This window comes from Castanea sativa, chromosome 5, assembly GCF_040712315.1.
Source record: "Castanea sativa cultivar Marrone di Chiusa Pesio chromosome 5, ASM4071231v1".
NCBI classification, from domain to species: domain Eukaryota; kingdom Viridiplantae; phylum Streptophyta; class Magnoliopsida; order Fagales; family Fagaceae; genus Castanea; species Castanea sativa.
Genome location: NC_134017.1, coordinates 28647687 through 28669690, shown reverse-complemented (window position 1 = coordinate 28669690; position 22004 = coordinate 28647687). Strand labels below are relative to the sequence as shown.

Sequence of the window (22004 nt, the reverse complement as noted above, 5' to 3'; positions counted from 1 at the left end):
CTTTTCTCTCAAGCAAAGTCAGAAATAAGGTACCAATTTTAACTCTTTTTTTTGTCTTGTCATTCATGATTCATATGTCTTTCTTAACTTACTTTTCATCATTAACATAGTATGAGATTTTTGTGTCATACTATAAGATTTTTGTTATGACATTGTCTTATTAAACATTTAGATAATATTATTTAGTTTTTGCTAAAAATTAGTTTGATTTGATAGGATAAATTTATTTATAATTTCAAGTATATTTTTAATATTGAAACATGTTATTTTATTTGAAAAAATGGTAATAGTTATAGGGAAAATTAATAAGAAATAAAGTTCTATGGTGTAGGGCGGGGCTTTGCGAGTCTTCGCGGGGCCTTAAGGGGCGGGGATGGGGCAAGAAATTTTCCCCGTCATGCCGGGCAGGGCGGGGATGGGGTAAGAAAAATCTATACAGGGCGGGGGCGAAGATTTCATCTTTCGGCCCCGCCCCATTGCCATCCCTACTTTGGAGTTTAGTATTCATCAATCATCTATGGTTTATGCCACGTTCAAGCTACAAGAAGAACGAAAAAGGGATAATAATATTATATAAGAATATTATTATTCTTATACGCGTGGACATGGAGCCTATTGATCAAATAGTTGGACTTAAAGGTCAAAGTTGTTCTGAAACAATTTCATTAGTTGCGACTTGACTCTCTCGGCCTTCATCACCATGATATTTCTACACATATAGGCCTCCTTAACCCACATCTTCTCAACAAAAAGTGGAGCATTTGAGTAAGCTAATTCCCAAACCCGCAAGGTCTACAAGCAATTAGAAATATCAACTACTCACACGCATGCCGCAAGCGCCACGCGTGATCGGGGGCTAATGTTGATACCTATTTTCGTGACACATTTTCTACAAGCCCGATTCAACCAAGCCTGACTTCCTTATGGGCCCCATTCATGTATTATATTATTTTTTATTCTTTTAAGCATGGCCCAAGCCCATGCAACATATTTGGGAAATTAAGGGAGTGTGGTTTGGAGGATAAGGGTCAATTTCTTTCGGACCTTTTGCATGAGCCCAATCCATGCATGCTACCAAGTGGGTAAGGGACACTAGTAGCACCTCAGGCTCATAGAGGAGGTCTTGTACCCAAAATTTCCACCTCAAAAGAGTTTTTATGCTCTGGGTGACTGTGTCCCTAATTTTCAGCCCAGCTCCATTTTCCACACCAAAACACAACTGAACCTAAACTAATTAGCTAGCCTATTGTAGCCACCAAATGCAGTTATCAAAAGCCTACAATGACAAAGAAACAATAGCTAATGGAGTTAGCCACTTTATTTCCAAAATTATGCTAAAAGCATGCTAAACTATTCCCTAAACAAAAGCAACCCAAGCCAAAACACCAAATTAGTACCATGGAGGATAAAAATCTCTTCCACTACTCAAAAACCAATCATTAGCAACACCCCAAACTTTATATAAAACTCTCTTTTCAGCTTAAAAAAGAATGAACCATTTTCTACCCACATATCTGAAACTTCAAAGCCAAAACCCATTTAGCTAGTTAACATTCTCACAATTCAGAACCTTAGGGGTGGAAATATGGGTATAAGGGAACCTTCTCTCTCTTCCTCACAACCTTTCTCAATTTCTTCTTCTCGGTGACTGTGGGTCAAAGTTGCAAATTTGTTGAACCACGTTTTTCCCATAGAGCTGAAACTTGAGAGCCAAAACCCACTGAGCTAGAAAACATTCTCACGATTCCGAACCTTAGGGGTGGAAATATGGGTACAGGGGAACGTTTCTTCTCTTCCTCACAACCTTTCTCAATTTCCTCTTCTCGGTGTCTATGGGTCAAAGTTGCAAACCCGTTGAACCACGTTGTCCCCCTAGAGCTGAAACTTGAGAGCCAAAACCCACTGAGCTAAAAAACATTCTCACGATTTTGAACCTTAGGGGTGGAAATATGGGTATAGGGGAACGTTCCTTCTCTTCCTCGCAACCTTTCTCAATTTCCTGTTCTCAGTGACTGTAGGTCGAAGTTTCAGACCTGTTATGTTTATATGATTTTTCTGCACTTTTGTTATTAGCATTTTGATTCTCTCTTGTCAAAGCACCATTAGCCTTTATTCATTATACATTTGGAATTTTAGGCTTGATTCTCTACAATAAACACTTCTAAAGAACCCAAGTGGAGATTTGGGTCATTCTCACATTTTTTGCCCTTGTCACAAAACGTCTCTAACACCATTTTAACATAACAACAAAATGTTAAGATATGGTATCAAAGCATAAACTTTTGGGAACTATAACTCAATAACTTAAACTTTTTGGAGAATCAATATTTTAATATAGTATTAGAGTATGAGATACTAAGTTCGATCCTCGTCTAGTTGTCTCCTTAACTTTACTTCCTATTTAAAATCCATTGTGTTGGGAGTACCCTCAAATCCAAAACGATGTCCTTGGCATCAATGGAGTTGCTAATTCCCCAATTCCATGAAATCTATGTTGTCAAATTTAGCAACTTCAAGCTAAAATCTAGAATCACTTCCCCAATCTACATCAACCTTTGTCTCATTGCTTCACTCCCTTCTCTCCTTTCCCACATCTCCCAAACCCTAATCTCCTCCCTCCGTTCAACCACCATACGATGTCATTTGTGGCATCCCTGTACACTACCCCCCTAATTGCAACTTGCATTTTAATATCCCGCCAAATCCCAATGCTTATGTTCCACATAGAAATCAAAGACTACAACACTTCCAAATCCATCGAAACATTTTCTTTAAAGATCAAACATGCATAATCATAGAGGATCTCATTACTAGTGGGGTTGTTGGGTTGGTAAAGAAGAGCTTAAACAATATTTTATCGACAAGCCCATCTCAAATGATACTCCTTTTCTTTGTAATTGTTCGTCCTTTACAAAAGCAAACACCTAGCATCCAGATCTTTGTTTTCACGGTTTCTATGATTTATCTCAAATTTTGCCTCTAGCTTGTTGTGGGTTTGATTCTAGGGTTTTATCTATTTATATGAACGCTAATTTGATGAAATTTAAGTTAAGTTTTGTAATTTTTATTAGGTTTTCTATGTTTGTTATTTCTAGGTTTTTGTGAGGTTCATTAATTCAATATTGTAAGAAAATGTTTATTTTTCTTCAGAGTTGATAATATCTTTTGTATATATGATAGTGGAGCTTCAAGGTATTGGTTGTGAGCTTCAAAGTTGTTCATGCAAGAAGAACAAGAATAGCAATTTTTTTTGCTAAATCCAAATTGCACCAAGAAGTTAGAATGAAATTTATTTCAGTTATTTAATTTTACTTTCATTCAATTGAGTCATCTAAGTTTCAAATTTATTTAATTCAAGTCTTTCGTACAATTTCATTAAAAATTTCTATTAATTTTTTTTCTCATGTGAAAAAAAATTATAAAATTAATAAAAATATCATAGATTTTTTACGTGAGAATTTGTTTTTTCAAAAAAATCTCTTTTCATTGGTTAATTGTATGCTTAGTGGCAATTTTTTTTAAAACAAAATTAGACTAAAAACCTGAATTAAATAAATTTAAAATTCAGATGGCTCAATTGAAAGTGAGTAAAATTAAAGAATTAAAATGAATTTTAATCAAATTTAGAGGGTGTAATTTATATTTTAAACTTTTTTATTTATTAAATAAAAATAGTATATTAGATCAATAGTACTTAATTTTAAGATTGGAGTAAATCACTCATTCTAGTGGTCTATTTTCCATACAATTCCTTTTTTTTTTTTTTTTAAATTATAGGACATCCCACCCTTCTCAAAGCTTCGAGCGTTCTCAACCAACTAGTTATCCATAATCTGTAAGTTCAGTCAAATTATAGCTCGTATACATCTTCTCCCTTCTCCGTTATTTATTTTCTCTTCTTTTTTTTTTCTTTTTTTTAAATGACTTGCTTGACAAGTGGTGCCTGTGTGATACCGCTTATTTTTATTTTTGAAAATGTAGTTGTTTCATATGGTTGTACCTATAAAAGAGTGAAATTTTGTACTTTAAAATATGTGCTTTGATAACGCATACAGTGGTGAGCCACTAAAGCTGAGCCAAATGGTTTCAACTCACATTTCACATTTCATTTGATTATGTGACACTAATATTCTGATTGCTTGTGATTTCTAATATTTCGATAGTGCCCATTTGGTAATGGTGTTTAAATAACGAAAATTGTTGTTTAAATATCATAACACGTATTTTCACATATTTTTTCACTTACACATATTTTCACAAAACTTAAACAACGTTACTAGAAATCTTTTACCAAACGAGCCCATATTGGATTTTTGAAGAATGTTTTCCAGGAAAAAAGAAATCATTATGCAGGTTGGTTTCAGGTAATACCTTTATCAAATCTGACTAGAAAAAACTTGCCCCTCCTCACGGATTCCTTGACGGTGTCTTGTTCGGGTCAGGTTAAGTACTCTTTTGCAAACGAGATTTTTGCCATTATTAAACCCTAGATAACAAGAATAGATGTTTTTTAGTAAATTAATTTTTCTATTTATAAAAAAGTAAGTTACTTTTTAAACTTTAGAGTTTTGAGTATTATTTCAATTATATATTTTTTAAAAGGTTTTTTTTTCCTAATATTTCTTCTAAAAAAATTATATTTTTTTATTAACCCGATACTCATCACATCACTAGTTTTTTTTTTTTTGGCTTGATACATCATATCACTAGTTGGTTTAATTGGAATTTATTTCAAATATTGAGGTTTAAATTAAACCTACTTGGTTTGATTATAATTATTAAAAACTATAAGATCTAAATGAATCTTTGGTGTCTTCACCTGATTATAAAAATCAATCATCATAGAACGTATTACGTATGCCATATTTTTGAAATACTATCATATTAATAAAAAAAATAAAATAAAGAATCTTTATCAGATTTTGTTTTTCTTTTTATTTAATAATTCAATACCTAAGTACGGTGCCATTTAACATTATAATGTTTAAATGAATTTTTATTACAATTTATTTTATTCTTTGTTTTTGAGGAAAATTTTTAATATATATTTTTTATAATTCAATAATTAGGAAAATGGGAAAATTTAAAATCGAAAGTGCCAATTAAGCTAGAAGGATGTTGACAATCTTGTTAAAATTTTAAAAATTTAGAAAATATAAAATTTATATAGATAAAGGTAAATTGCATATTTTGGTCCCTGACCATTACACTATGTGTCAATTTGGTCTCTAATATTTCAAATGTGTCAGTTTAGTCCCTACCTTTTTGATATTTTGTTAAAATAGTTTTTGCTGTTAAGTAATGGATGAAAAATTTTGACGTGGCTAATGACCAAAATAAAAAATTATTTTTATGTTATGTTAGATAACACGTGTACTGCCACATGGAATTTAAAAAAAAAAAAGTACTAGAAGACATGTGACACTTCTTGTAGTTTCTTCTTCATCTAGACCAAGAACAACAACTGGGATTGAAATTGGACTCTTTCTTTGAGCCCTTCATTTCTTAAAGACGAAAATACATTATTGGTCCTTTAAGTTTACTCTATGAGTACAATTGGTCCCTAAAATTTGAAGTGAACACTATTGGTCTCCCAAGTTTAGAAAATTAGCACTGTTAATCATTTTGTTAATTGCCCTTTTTATGATAGCTTATGTGGCTAATGAAATAATGATGAGATGTCTTTTTACATACTTGGAGCAACCAAAAAAGACCACTTCAATTAGAAAATTATGTAAGCTCCAACTCACCAAAACTAACAGAAGCTTTGTTTTTTCCCCCAATAAATTTTAGAGTTCTGATCATCTCCTCTACTGTCCTCTACTACACAAAAAATTATGCACCCAAACCCACACATCCTAATATTCTTTGATCATGGCCATCAAAGCTCGTGATGGTCATCCACCTCTTTCACCCTTCGTCCTAGTTGAACTCATGAGTTTAGGTAGAGGGTCAGAGGTTGACGGTGGAAAGAAGGTTGTGATTGAGTTGGGATAGAGGAGGGAAAGTGATGAAGGATGAGTGATGGTCCTGACAAAGTGAAGAGATTGTTAATTTTTATGTTTTTTTTGCTTACGTGGACTTGACTTGGAATTTTAATTGATGTGGCATATTTTGGTTGGTCCAAGTATTTAAAAAGATGTCACGTTATTTTTCCATTACCCACATAGACAATAAAGCTAATGGTAGTTAATAAAAGGGCTAACAATGCACTTTTTTGAAATTTGAGGAACAAATAGTTCTCACCTAAAATTTAAGGGATCAATTGGTCTCATGAGATAAACTTCAAGGACTAGTAGTGTAGTTTCACTTGCCTTTTCTAAAACACATGTAATGTCCCTTTAATTGCCAAGAACATGAATAAAAGAAAAGAAAATAAAAATCTAAAACCTTAATATCATTAATTATTGGGGTTTAGTGCTATTGAGGTTTTAGAATATTTTATTTTGTCCAAATTAGCATTCTTTTTCCACTAACGACAGAGATTGTTTTGATTTTGATACAATACTAAAAACGTAGGGATTAAATTAACAAATTTAAGATTGTTAAGAATCAAATTGATAATATGTAAAGCGTGAGACCAAATATGTAATTTAGGAACATTTATCCAAATTCACATAAAACGTTTTCTAATGGTTAATGGCCAATTAAAAAAATAAAGGGCAAATTACAAATAACCAACGTGTGATTTGATTAAAATTTAAGTTATCTACTTGTGGTTTAAAATTTGACATTTTACCCCCTAAGGTTTGATCAAAATTTAAGTTGTGTATTTGTAGTTTGAAATCTCATGATGCAAATATTCTGTTTAATTTTTTTTGATCTTGTATTTTTATATTTAAAAAAAAAATTATTTTTAGTTTTTAAAAGAGAAACATAAAAGTAAAACAAAACTACATATTTAACAGTCGTGAGATAAAGAAATCTAATTAAACCAGCCTCAGATGAATAAAGTTTCAATATCAAACATCAAATAGGAAATGTAAATTTGGGCTTAAGCAAGTGGTAGTAAGTCGTTATTTGCCCAAAAAGAAAAAGAAAAAGAAAGAAAAAGAAAAAACAAAAAGCAACAAGACCAACGCACGCTCCCATTTTCCATTAGTCCACTCGTCGCTCTCATTCTAGAGCCCCAAAAAAAGCGCGCGAAAAGCTACTGTAAAGTGAAAGGGAAAAAAATGCCAGAGCTGCCGGAAGTGGAGGCGGCGAGGCGGGCGGTGGAGGAGCACTGCCTCGGCAAGAAGATAAAGAAGGCCATAATTGCCAACGACACCAAGGTCATCGACTCCGTCTCCGCCTCCGACTTCGAGGCCGCTCTCTTGGGCAAAACCCTAATTTCGGCCCACCGCAAGGGCAAGAATCTCTGGCTCCGCCTCGATTCACCTCCCTTCCCTTCCTTCCAATTCGGTACTCTTCTTTTCTCTCCTCTCAAAAAACCCTAGTAAATTTGAATTTACTAAGGCCGTGTTTGGCTTGTGCTTTTTCTTTGTCAGAATTCGTTGTTCACTTCACTAACATGCCTTTTAAAAACAAAAATGAACAAATTGTTAATGTGGACATTGTGTGTACGAAGTGAACATTACGGAGTGTGAAACAATAATATAATATCTCATATTAAATAGCGTGAAGAACTATCAAATAACCTTAAATTTCCATTATTTAGCAAAAGAATTAATTTTGCTTGAGTAGGGCTAAATCCCAGATGTAAAACATTATATTCTGGCAATTAAGATAGGTTGAATTTTAAGCTATAACAAGCGAACACAAAAAAAAAAAAAAAGCACATTTTTTTGGCTTGTTTCTCGTGATTTTAGAATTTTATGATCTTTATAATTACATTTTTTAGGCTTGCTTACTTACTTAACTTTGTTTGGTGTTATGTCTTACAGGGATGTCAGGTGCCATATATATTAAGGGTGTTGCAGTTACAAAATATAAGAGGTGAGGCATGGTTGGATATAAAGCCCTTGTATGATACAAACACAAATGACAAACCCATGCATTGCTGTAAAAAAATAAGAAACCAAAATGACAAGCTTAATCTAGACAAAACTGTATTCTTATTCTTCTTTTTTTGATTTCCTTGATCTTTGTAATTGTAGGTGTTAATTTGTTGTGTGGCTCTTGTATACTATCCATGTACTTGGTCTTTACCCTTTTTGCTTTTACTTGTAAAAAACAAATCGTATTCCTACAGTTATGAGCTTTTCCAATCTTGGACTATAGTGGGGAAATTTTGTAATTTTATGTATACTGCCACATATTTATATAATTGCAAGTACAAACTATATCTTGCTATATGCATAGAGCATGACGTGTATGTCTTATAGATGCTCCATGCTATAAATTTGGGAGTATATAAAGCTTCATGTTCAAATAAATTCTAAATTGTTACAGAACTTTAGTCTTGATATTTCTGTTTTCAGGGCTGAGGTGAAAGCCTTTCTTTTAAATATTTTCTTGGTGTGGGTTTGTAATGCTCCTGGTATTTGATGAAGAAGTTGCTTTTATGTGAATACTAAATCAATGGTATTTCTGCATATTAACAAAGTAAGCCTGAAAAGGAAAAAGAAATAGAAAAAGAGTTTGATAAAGAGAAGTTCTGCTGATTTCGGAAGTTTAAAAGGGAAATAGATAATTATGTGATCTAATCAGTTTAAAGAGTTTCTCAGGAGCTTTTCATATTTGTTGGTTCTGCCAAATCTGAAACTTTTCCACAAATACAAATTGCATGTAATATTGACAAAATTTCGTGCGTTTATTATGATAATTATCTCAGATGATTAAACTGTTTTCAATAAATGTCTGTTTTTTTTTTATAGTGATCACAATTTGCACAATAATTTCAAATTGTTAAATGTAATAACAGAATGTTGTACACAGGTCTGCTGTAAATGACACCGATGAATGGCCTTCCAAGTATTCAAAGTTTTTTATAGAAGTAAGAATTTTGCCCCTTCCATTGATGTCAATCTTTGAGCCTATGTACCCATTTTTTCCCCTTTATTAATGACATCATTGACATGGGGTCATGCCTCACCCCAATTGTGGGAATTGATGTACTTTAATGTAAGTTATACTGTGGTTCACATCATTTATTTACAAATCCATAGTTTGAATGTCACTGTTACGAGTGAGCTTTGGCTCAAATGTCACTTTTTCCTCCCACAATAATGGATGGAGGGCAAGGTGGGTTCAAAATCCACTAGGTGTATATAACTTACCAAGAAAAAAAACTAGATGAATGTTGTTTTTATTATAATACACGTCTGTAATGTATATTTGTCTGTTCTCAAGTTTTTTACTTATCTCATTACATTATTTATTTAGTATAATTTTAAAATGTATATATATTTTTTGGGTAATAAGTAAAGAAATCATTAGAAAAGCAAAAAATTGGTGCAACCCAAGTACACTAGAAGTATACAAGAGATTGACCAATAGTTAAGAACAAAAATTTCAAAGATCAAGCATCTCGAGTAATTAATTAGCTTGTTGTAAATTTATCTCTTTGTACTAAATTTAATTGTTTAAAAAGATGCACAAGGTCTCACAAAGCATATAACTAAGTTTGGTCCATCTAGTTGTATTCTTCTTGTTTTTAGTATTTGAGTGGGTGGGCATTTTATGTTGTTTCGTCCTCACACGTCATTCACACCATTTTGTATGCTAATATATGGATTGCTCTCTCTCTCTCTCTAAAGTGATGAGATTGCACTTTTATCACTTTAAGATCTTTTGCATATATTTGAACACTTGATTAGTATTATAACTCATTGAATGTCCTTGTGCAGCTAGATGATGGTTTGGAGCTGTCTTTCACAGACAAGAGGCGCTTTGCTAAAGTCCGCTTACTCAAAGATGTATTATTATATCATTTGCTAATCAGCTTGAAGATTTCCATGGTCTTTCTTGTATTTATTTTACGAAACTGTATAGGCATTTTATTAAGCTTTCCCAATGGCTTTGTTGATACAGCCAGCTGCAGTGTCCCCCATATCTGAGCTTGGCCCTGATGCATTATTGGAGCCTATGACTGTTGATGAATTTACTGAATCGTTGAGCAAGAAGAAAATCGCAATTAAGGCTTTATTACTTGACCAGGTTAAAGCTGCTTTGCTCACTTTCCTTGCTGTTCCCAAGACTATCATGCCTAGAAATCTCTAGATGATTTCTGTAGAAGTCAAATTATGCAATCTGTGAATGTTTTCTTGGGAACATCAGTTTTACGCATTTAACCATGTAGTCTCTTCTATTTTTCCCCAATATGGTTAGATGTGTGCAATTTTTTACCCCATAAACTGTGAAGTGATGTGATCAATGTGTTATGCTTAATTATGTATTTTGAAGGATTAGCTTAACGACAATCTGGATGAGACTTCATTCTTGCATTGAGTGTTATGACTTCTGAGATGTAATTTAGAGCTAACATATGGATTGCGACAAAGTAGATTAGTAATTTAGTATTATGGATTCACGTCCGTTTTTTATTTTTCTCGTATATGACCGCTTGTAATGTCTTTTTCAAGCATTTAAACTAACCAGTTGCAAGATTGTCTCTTTGGTTGAGTTGATCGTAATGATTTTGGACTCCATATGCTAATTAGACTCTTTGTTGCCACTTTCTATATCCAGATATGTGTAACTTTATTAGGGTCTCGTTTGGTTTGCAAGAATTGGAATTGAATAGTTATTCCCTTGGAATAGCTATTTAATTTTTGGTTATATTTTCATTACAAGGAGTTTCTTAGGAATAGTTATTCCCTATAAGGATTCGCCCCCCTCCCCACCCAAAAACAAAGAAAACTTTTGTTATCTCTATTACCTGAAAAGTTTTGCTTCTCTCTCTCTTTGGTGTAATTATTGGTTGCAATAATCTTTGCTGTATATTATAAATATTGATTTCATAGCATTTGCTATATATTGTAATTATTGGTTTTATAGTTGCTTCCCTAATAGTGTGATAAATGTTAATTAGGTTTTTGTCGTAGTTTTTTAGGGCTTTCAATAGTCTTTTCTGTAAAATTATAATAGATCTTTATAGCCTTTCTCAGGTTTTGCAAGCTAACAAGGTTTTCTCAATTCTAGAAGAATAGATTTTTGCTCTACATTACCACTTTACTTGATAAGCTAATTAAATTTTCTCAAGTCTTGCAAAACTGTTGACAGGTATAGACCTAATCAACTTCTATTATCCTTCAAAAGAAAATACACATTTTTTTTTTTCAGAAAACATGTATAACTTTCTAGGAAACATGTATTTTTCTTTGGTTAGATTTACTAATTTGGTCCAACTATTGGGCTGGTTTCTCATCTCTTAATTATGTCAATTTAGTCCGTCGCCTTTCAAAACCTGGTTAATTTTATCCTTGGGTCTGTTCTCTGTTTAAATTATACAAAAATTAATAGTTGAAGTGGGCTTGATTTTTAAAATTTTACACTTTTTATAATAACCTTTTTTAATAAGTGATATGATTCTGGTGAAAAATGAAGCTACCTTATGCTCAGAAGACATATGTAATATAGCCAAAAGAATTACAAATGAATAAGAGTGACATATGGAAAAAAAGGGAACCAATGAAATCTACAACATTTTCAATATTAATAGTCCCTACTGCACAAGACCATTCAATCAAATTCCAAGTAAAAGATGACTTCACTTGGACCGCTGAAACAATTCAAATAAAAACCTTTTAATATATCTCCCATTTGCCACACTAGTTAATTTTGTTAAGATATAGAGGGAGATTCAATTTAAGAATGAAATTGACTTGATTTTGAAAGTTGAGGGACTAAATTGACGCAATTAATAGTTGATGGGGGGCTTACATTGACACAATTAATAATTGAGAGGAGTTCAATACCAATGAATACTAACCATGAAAAAAGAAAACACATAAGCCAAAGATTCTAAATTGATCACTCCATGTGAGTGACTCAAGCAGGGGAACCGTTCTTATTTTACTTTTCCATTTTGTCAGATTCCATCTAACTTTATGATTTTTAGATTTCCTTGGAGTACAATCTGTGCTTTGAAGGTGAAAGCATTAGAATAGCCTTTTTAATTTTTCTCATTTATAAATGTTTGCAGAGTTATATTGCCGGCATAGGCAATTGGATTGCAGATGAAGTGCTTTACCAAGTAAGTCTGTTCTTTATATCTGACATCAATTAAATTTTATTTTCAACTATGACTTATGGTTCAGATTTGTGTCTTTAGTTTGGAACTCATTCTGGGATATTTGGTTATGCCTTTTGAGTTTCATACTTTCATATTTCTTCAGCTGGATTTATATAATTCAAGAGTATTAAATGTTTGGTGGCTTCCTCACGCTGTAACTTTTATTTTTGTAGAGCTGCCAGTGAGCTCCAGCTCAAATGGTAGTCCCTCCTTTAATAGTGACCCACTGGGTGCATGTGTAACTTACCAATAATTAATATATATATATATATATATATATATATTTCTGAAATTTGAATTATGGACTTAAGTGACAAAATTTTATTTTTCCTCACAGGCAAGAATTCATCCACTGCAAAGCTCTGCCAGCATGTCCAAAGAAAACAGTGCAACTTTGCACAAGTGCATAAAAGAGGTGGGTTATAGTCTTTTGTTCTGGACCATTTCCTAGCAATTTAGAAACATTTTTTTGTTGATCATGCATTCTTCATAAAAAATATAGAGGACAATACATGTAGGTTATTCAATATGCGGTTAGAGTTGATGCTGACAGCAGTCGCTTTCCTCTTGAGTGGATTTTTCATTTTCGATGGGACAAAAAGCCTGGAAAAGTTAATGGTAAGATACTTCTATTATATGTGATCATTTTGACTGAAGAATTGATTTTACAGGTCATTGAGAAAGCAATTGAAGTTGGGGCGGATAGTAGTCAGTTTCCTAAAAACTGGATATTTCATTCCCGTGAAAAGAAGTCTGGGGCTTTTGTTGATGGTTTGGCCCCTGATCTTTTATGATATCTCATATAAAACTATAGTAAATTTGTTGTGGATTGTATGCATACTTGTGCAATATATCGTATCTGGTGATCTTCAAAATAGAGAAAAGACTACTTTTATCACTAGAACTATTCAAATCATAACCAACTTGATAAAATAATATAATTAAATCATAAAAATAGTACTAGCACATTGTAGTTATTCACTTAGATCTTTCACAGCATCACGGTAGTTTTTCATGAATGTTACTGTTTTCTCGTTACTGCTGCAATATTATAATTATAATAAGAATAGTTATTGTTATTGTTATTATTATTTGCTACTACATGGTCAATTCTCCATTGTGTCCTATGGTGTATTTGGCGAGAACGAAACTCAAGATGTTTCGAAGGGAAGGAACGGTTTATTTCAGAATTTAAATCTCTTCTTCTTCACACCTTGCTGGAGTGGAGTTCTTCCTTTAATCTTTTTCCTTGTTCTAATTTTTTAGAAATGCTTGATCTTTGTAATTTATGTGTTTGATGTACTGTTATCCATGTACACCGCCGGTGTACCTGGACTTTTGATTAATACAATTCCGTTATTTATCAAAAAAAAAAAATGGTCAATTCTCCTTCAAAACACATGGCAACGTCTCTACTTCAGAATGTTTTGTGCTCTCCATTTTAAGCAATTGACGCACTAGGTTTTTATTACTATTATATATCATCTGCTGTCTTTTGAATTTCTAGTTAGTTTGATGATGTCCTGAGACCAATGTCAAACTTGAAAGATCCAGATTATTATCAATTCAACAACTTTCTTTTCTACTTTCAGTTCCCCCCCTAAATTGTGTATTAAGTACTATTGGTGTGTAGTTACATGTGGTTGTATTAAACTATTAATCAAATATTTTACGATTAGGTAATGAATATTCAACTGTGGGCAAGTATAGCTCAAATTGTAGGATTTGAAATTGAAAACTTCAGCTGTCAAAACTGTAAGAGATTTTTGGATGCATGGCAGTAGAAAGTTCCATTTTGTTCCTATATTGATGTCTCAAAATCTTAATAGGGGTTGTAAAGAATCATGCTAATATAAGAATCTTGAAGAGTAGTCTTGTAGCCAAAAGAAAGGAAGGGATTAGAAATAGAAATTCTTCTCTTACATGGGAAACCTGTTTCCTTGTACAAATTACAAGAAAATGATTTTGTTGAGTGTTTCTCACTATTTAATATGCTATAGGAGATACGAGAGGAATTATTATCAATGATTATCACTTCCCACTACATCTACTTGTTTATGCTTCTAAGCATATGAATGGAAGATGCATTCTAAGCCCACAAATACTAGCCTAATGTGCTCATTTCAGGTCCACATATACATGGTTGAATTAGTACTAATTAAGACAAAACATTTTCTTAATTTATATTGGATAATGTTATGGTATGATATATAATAATTTTTTTAAAATATCTGCCTTGGTTTCTGTAGACAATTGTAATAAAGTAAATTAATTAATTTGAATTGGTCAGCTTGGATGGTATTTCAAATTCAGAAAACCTAGCTATATATTTGATAAGTAGGATTTCATTTAAAATTTGAATTCTCATTGCAAAGAATGATATATTGGCCCTTCCACATGTTAGTGTTGAATATCCATTCATTTGATAGGCTTTATTTCTAATCAAAATTCCTTCAAGCACAATGCTGTTGTGAGGGTGTCTACGTAAAGCTTGATAAGGTCTCTTATGTCATATAAATAAGAGACCTTATATATATATTGGTGGGTGGGTGTGTTAGATCAAATAAACCAGGTTTATTTGTAATCAAGAAAGAATAGGTCAGTTTCTTATTTTGTTTTTGGAGCACATATTAACCTTTGCTTTTAGAATATTAGACAGATATTTATGAAATTCCATGTAATGTTTGACAGGGAAGAAAATTGATTTTATCAATGCTGGTGGCAGGGTATGTCACTCTCAAACAAGACCTGTTTAAGTTTTATTGTTTTATTTTGTGGTTGACGTGCTGAGTGTGGTTTTTGGTCTTTTAGACAACAGCCTATGTACCAGGGTTGCAAAAGCTAAGTGGAAACCAAGCTGCAAAAGTAGCAGCTGAACCAAGAAAGAAAACTTCAAAGAGGAAAAGTGGTGGGAATGATGACACTGATGAACTATCAAATGAGGAAGAGAAAATTGTTGAAACTGATCAACTGAAGAAAGGACCGAAGCCTAGAGGTCGAGGAAAAAAGCCTCCAATGAAAAGAAAATCTGATGACAGTGATGATGACGATGCTGGTGATGATAATAGTGATGATGATGAAGTTCAAAAGAAGACAACGAAAAAAATCACTACTAAACAGGCTAAGGCAGAGAAGGCATCCAAGAAAAAGGTGCAAAGCAGTCAAAATCGTAAGAAGCCAAACAAAGCAAAGTAGGTAGCTATTGAGATGTTTAGAAGGCAGTCAATCCCAGGTGCGTTTTGGAGGAATGGAATGACGAGTATTTACTGTTGTAACTATTGTTAATAGTTCAACCTTTTTGTCATGGAATTTGGTCAGTCTTGGATATTGTGGCTGCCATGCTTGTGAATTTCATGACTTCTGTTTTGTGGTAACTTCTATAAGGTGCTTGGACGCTTGGCGTTACTCGTTCAATTGCACCTAAGAAATGTTTTGGTGTATAATGTATGAAATGTTCAATTTACTCTGAATGTGGTATTGCTACCTTCTGCCTTGAAAAAAAAGAAGAAAAAAACAAGAATCTCCCTGGTTTTTGAGGGTGGCAGATAGTTCAGCTTTGCTTCATCTTGGTTTTTGTGTTCAATTGCAGATCGCACAATGTACGTTTACAAAATTCTTGAACTGTTACTGCATTTCCTGATTTGTAAAAATTAAAATGTATTACCGAACTTCAATCCTTTGGTAAAATCTGAAGTTTTAAATAATCAAATGTTGATAAACTTTTTTAGTAGTATGCTATACGAGTTTTTGTGCACTGCAGCAATGAACTGAAAATTGCATCTTATAATAATATCAAATGACAGCGATGGGGTTATGATCACTTGGCTTATTGGATGGTTTTCCTTACCTCACCATATGCAATTTTAAAAAATTCTGGGGTTTTTCTTCTGACTCAGACTCGGTGTTTCTGGAAAAACTCTTGCTAGAAGAATATAGACGTGACATGTGTATATATTTTCTTTTACAATAAAAAGAATGCTCACAAGTGTGGTTACTGTTTCTGCATTATGACATAGAAATACCTAGGCACTAATGGGGCTTGCCTGCCATTAGTCGTTTTCACAACTTCTGGATTCATAGATATGACAGATTAGTGTTTGCCTGTCATTACTTGTATCCACAACTTTTGGACTCATAGGTATGACATTTCATGAGGGTTTCCTATCACTAGGCCACCTTCTTAGGTGGTGAATATGGTCATGGCTTGTGGATGAGTACCATATGTATTTCATAAATCAAGTTAATATTTTAGATCATGCATCTAGTTGGACCAGACCACTATTAGCTTAGCAAATTTAAGAGACTGGAATTGGATTATAGTCTTTCGCATTCTCTAAATCATAGTACATAAGCAAGGGAAGCATTACCTTGAAGTAGTAGCCACCGAGATTGAATAGAACAAGATCACTGGAAAATTCAAATATTCATTTATAAATCACAGTACTCACGTATTTCATAAATCAAGTTAATATTTTGTAGATTATGCATCTAGTTGGACCAAACTAGTATTAACTTAGCAAATTTTAGGGCCCGTTTGGTACATGTGTTTAAAAACTGAAAATTGTTGTTTGAAAACATTTGTGGAAATATGTGTGGGTAAAAAAGTGTGTAAAAATACATGCAATGTTGTTTAAAAATTGAAAATGGTTGTTTGAAAACACAAGCCAAATACCCCCTAAGTGACTGGAGTTGGATTCTAGTCATCCCCATTCTCTAAATCATAGTACATAAGCAAGGGAAACATTACCTTGAAGTAGCAGACACTGAGATCGAATAGAACAAGATCACTGGAGAGTTTAAATATTTATTTATAAGGTGGTTAAAACTCACTAATCACATTTATTGCCATATTAGGTGGTAAACTTTATGTAGTTGAACTTGTAGCACTTCTAGCATTTTTTTATTATTGGGAGTTTAATATCAAAATTTTTCATTCATCTCAATTTGGGATTTATGTATTTGTCAATTTGATATACCGTGGTTCGCAATCAATGAAATAGAGTTTGGTAACGGTTACTTTATTTTAATAAAACAATGAGTTTTAACTAGTTTTAATTTGCAAACAAATCAAATTAAAAATATATTTATAACGATGACAGGACTGGAAAGCAATGTCAAGAGTCAAGACAAGATTGAAAGGAGTAAATTCTCTTTCAAAGCCTGTGCTGGAATTCACCTTATGCTAAACTAAACTCGGATGACTCCTCCTGTGGTAACCTGAGAATGGCTGGCTGTGGGGGCATTATTGGTGACAAGTACAGCTACGAAAATTGGATTAAACGCTATTCTAGAGCCAAAGGTATTGCTACCAGTATAATTACAGAGCTACGGGGTCTAAGAGATAGGTTGATTCTTTGTTCCCAACTTCAACTAGATGCCATAGATATTGAACAAGCTGCAAAGGTTGCGGTCTGCCTTATAAAGCATCTGAATCGCTTGGTGAATTTGCTTCTCTTGTTGATGATTGTAGGGACCTTCATAGGCCTAGGCAAACAAGCGTGCTAATGCACTTGCTACAAGGGGTGTCAGACGAATTCAAGATTTTGTGTTTTTGTTAAATTGAATCCACTTCCAATGTTTTGTTGTTCAAGACCAAAGCTCTACCAGAAAGATTGCTAGATATTAATCTGATAGGCATTTTTGACACCTCCTCCCTTTACCTCTCTCTTGCATACTTATCTAGTCTAATATTTGAATCAATTCATAGAAGCCCATTAATCATCACAATTAAAAAAATAAAATAAAGTAGTCTATCTCATTTTCAATGTAGGATTAAATATTTTCACTAACTCCTCATCTTCCATATTAACTCATACATCTTAACATTTATGTTGTAATATAAATCAATTTTAATTATATAATATTAAAATGCTCCAACAATATAGATACTACAAATTTTATGATATTAAGCTTACCAGCTAATGTGTTACCAATCATGAAGAGACCATTCAAATTAGGGTTAAGCATGGAACTCTCCCGACTTGACCCGAGCTGAAGGGCTTTGGGTGGGTTAGGAGGACTTTTGGGTCAAGTTCAGGTCTTGGACTTAGGGTTTCGGTTTAACTCGACCTGCCCAATCCTTTTCTTTTTATTAATTTTTTTATACACCTTGGGTGGTTTGGATAATATATTAATATATTGTTCTCAAGCCCAAAAAATATCATCTTTTGAAAATTATATACATACTTGAGCGTGTGCTTAGAGGCTCTTCTATTTTTTTGGGTAAAGGTTAATAATTTACATCTATTATAATTTGGGAATATATTTTTTATTTTTTAAACAAATAAAAAGGATAAACTTTAGAGATAAACAGTAGCTGTAATTTCTTTTTTGAATGTGAAGGGAAAAAAAATCCTAAATTTAGGAATTATCTTTTTGAATTTAAAATGAAATTTGTTATTTGACTTTTATGACCCTATTTTTAAATGAAGTTACGCTTCATTAATGAAGGTATTTTTGAACCACATAAAAGTTTAGTTGAAAAAGGAGAAACCTCTTATACACACACACACACTAGCTTTTGAGTATGTGTGTGACTCTTTTATTTTTTTGGGTAAAGGTTAATAATTTGCCACTGTTTTAAAAACCGGATCGGACCTGCCGGTCCGACCGGTTCAATAGGGAAAATCGGTGCAGTTCGGTCTGGTTAAAAGCCCTAAAATTGGTCAACAACCGGTCAAAAACCGAAAAACTAGTAAAAAACTGGGAAAATACTAGGGTTGAACCGAAAATTTTGAAAAAAAGGTTCAATGCCCGGTTCGGTTTTTAAAACCATGTAATTTGCATCTATTATAATTTAGAAATATATATTTTTTTATTCAAACAAATAAAATGGATAAACTTTAGAGATAAAGTAATTTCTTTTTTGAACGTGAAAGGAAAAAAATCTTAAATTTTAGGAGTCATCTTTTTGAATTCAAAATGGAGTTTGTTAATTCTGATTAAAATTATTAAAAAAAATGAAATTTGTTAATTCTAATTAAAAATATTAAAAAAAAAATCCTATTATAAATTTCCTTTTTAGTTTCTTTTCTAATTAAAAACCTTGACTGAATCTCCTCATTTAAGACACAAACCTATTTAATACTTTCCTTGTTTTATTTCACATTCAGATTTGAATTAAACCTTCAAAGGTAATCCCTTGGCATTTGATGATCTAACGTATTTTGAGAAAATATTCAATTACTCCCTTTGACCCACTTAGTTTGTCATGTTTGAAAAGTCAAACTTTTTAATGGAATATCAGTTATTGTCTTGTCTAACTTTTAAAAATGTTTAGTTTCCAAAACTACCCTTAAATAAATTTATAAAAAAATTGAATTTCTTTTCAAATAGAGTAGTTTTGAAAATTAAATAGGGGTATAATAGGAACATTAGTAAATTAATGATTTTTATTATTAGAAACAGGACAATATTTTGGGACATCCCAAAATAGAATAGAGGATGAACTAAGTGGGACGGAGGGAGTATTTTTTAAAAATTTTTCCAATAGAAATGTCAACTTAAATTTGAATTTACGAGCTTAATTCCAATGGAAATATCTTATCTTTAGTCATCTTATTAAAATCTTTGCATTTTCCAAATTGATTGGATTCAAAATTTAAAATTCAAGCATTAACTAACCTGATTTACATGGAGCTATATTAAAAGAGAAGGCACTCAAATTAGAGAGAGATTAGACCGGGCTTTAGCTTCTACAAGCTGGTCTAATTTATATCCAAGTGCAAAAGTTTTCCACTTATCTAATTCAACTTCAGATCATTCTCAATTATCTATTCGCTTGGATATGAGATTGATGCAGCGTAGGAAAAGGTGTAAATCATTCCGATTTGAAGCTATGTGGTTGAAGGATGAGAGTTGTGAGAAAGTTGTGTCAGAAGTTTGGGAGGAAGGATTGCTTTCAGGAGAGGAATTTCCATTTTTAAAATGTATTGATTTGTGCAGAGGTAGATTGGTGAATTGGAACAAGAATGAATTTGGACATGTGCAAAGAAAAATCTCTAGTTTACAAAAACATCTTCAATGGCTTGAGAAGCAACAATCCACTTTAGAGTTTGTATAGGAGACGTGTAAAACGAATTAAATGAGTAGTTAGACAGGGAGGAAGCTATGTGGAATCAGAGATCTCATCTAACTTGGTTGCAATTGGGTGATAGCAATTCAGCTTTCTTCATGCAAAAGCTTCAAGCAGGTTTTAACGGAACCATATTGATGGAATCTTTGATGACAACCAAATTTGGTAGGAAGATGAATCTAAAATTGAGGAGGTTTTTAACAGGTATTACACTGATCTTTTTACATTTGCACAACCTACAGATTTTGGTGAGATCTTAGATGCTGTTCAGCCAAAAGTTTCTATGGAGATGAACAATACGCTTAAATCAGAATTCCAAGGATTTGAAGTTTCCCAAGCTTTGAAGCAGATGTATGCAACTACAGCTCTGGGTCTTGACAGTATGCCTCTATTTTATCAACACTTTTGGCCTTCTATTGGTAATTGTGTGATAAAAACTATTTTGGATTTTCTTAATCATGGGAAAGTGCCACCAAAACTTAATGAGACTCCTATTGTTCTTATTCCAAAAACAAAAAATCCCACCAAGGTTACTGAATACCGCCCTATAAGTCTTTGTAATGTGGTGTATAAATTAGCATAAAAAACTGTTTTGTATTTTCTTAATCATGGGAAAGTGCCATCAAAATTTAATGAGAATCATATTTTTCTTATTCTAAAAACAAAAAATCCCACCAAGGTTACTAAATATCACCCTATTAGTCTCTGTAATGTGGTGTATAAATTAGCATAAAAAACCCTTGCTAATAGACCTCGGAAAATCTTACCACCTCTTATCAGTGATACCCAAAGTGCCTTTGGTCATGGAAGATTAATTACTGATAATGTTTTAGTTGCTTTTGAAATTATGCACCCAAGTTTGCCACAAGATTCCCCCCCTTCTCCTTAGTATATGGGACAGAAGTGGTGAGCCCAATAGAAGTAATGATACCATCTCTGAGGGTTATGCAGAAGTGAAAGAAGGAAAAGGAGAAGGAAGTCTTTACGACAGAAAGGTGTGAGGACCTGGAAGGGTTGGATGAGAAGAGAGAGGAAACCCAAGAGCGCAGCCACAGATATAGGCAAAGAATGACTGAAGCTTAGGCAAGACAATTAAAGAATGTTTACAAAATGACAACTCATGTTGAGTGTCAACGCCCAGGCCTTGAACGGCTGGAAAAACCTGCTGTCGAGCCTTCGTTCGACCACCCGCTGTGGCGACACTCTCGCCCGCGAGGGGCTCATTGGAGGCCTCTCTTGAATGATCGGCGTCGTTTCGCACAAAGCTTTGAGTGCTCTCTCTCTCTCTCTTGGTGGAAGAAGGTATTTGTCTACCTTTGGAGGTGTGGTAGGAATCTTGGCCAAGTTTTAAGTGATTACCAAAGGTAAGAGAAGTCGTCAACAATCATTGGGTTTTTCTAAGGTGTGATTGGTCACCTGTTTCTGGTTGATTTTATTACCAATCCTAGGCTAAGAAAAAGGGCATTTTTCCTAATTTAATGTGGATGGCAAAAAATCTTGATTCTTGAGTCCGAAAGTTTGGTTACGTGTGGGGAAGGTGTTAGCCACCCCACAACGCTTGTCCAAGAACAGTCCTTTATTTTGATAAAACCTTAATTTTTGGAGATTGACAGTGAAAAACATGATTTTGGCATTGGCTTTCAGGGCTTTACATGCACGGGGGCTTTGAGGTTTGGCTTTTGAATGGGTGTGGTCCCAATCTATGCTTTCCTAAGGCATTGGGGCAAAGTACCAGATTTTCAAGGTGAAAAT

General features: G+C 33.2%; 1 protein-coding gene across 3 annotated transcripts; it reads left to right on the top strand.

Moving 5' to 3' along the window:
* The first annotated feature begins 7058 nt into the window (after window positions 1-7058).
* On the top strand, window positions 7059-15879 carry LOC142636668 (formamidopyrimidine-DNA glycosylase). 3 transcript variants are annotated; one of them, XM_075810946.1, is made up of 10 exons: window positions 7059-7404; window positions 7887-7938; window positions 8881-8938; window positions 9792-9860; window positions 9976-10101; window positions 12089-12139; window positions 12516-12593; window positions 12697-12949; window positions 14870-14904; window positions 14990-15879. In XM_075810946.1, the coding sequence occupies exons 1-10, from the start codon at window positions 7176-7178 to the stop codon at window positions 15371-15373; spliced, it is 1335 nt and encodes a 444-aa protein (XP_075667061.1). In that variant the 5' UTR covers window positions 7059-7175; the 3' UTR covers window positions 15374-15879. The 3 variants fall into 3 exon arrangements, with proteins under 3 accessions (XP_075667061.1, XP_075667063.1, XP_075667062.1); XM_075810948.1 differs by having other exon boundaries at window positions 7061-7404; window positions 12697-12796; XM_075810947.1 differs by having other exon boundaries at window positions 7064-7404; window positions 12850-12949.
* Window positions 15880-22004: the final 6125 nt, after the last annotated feature.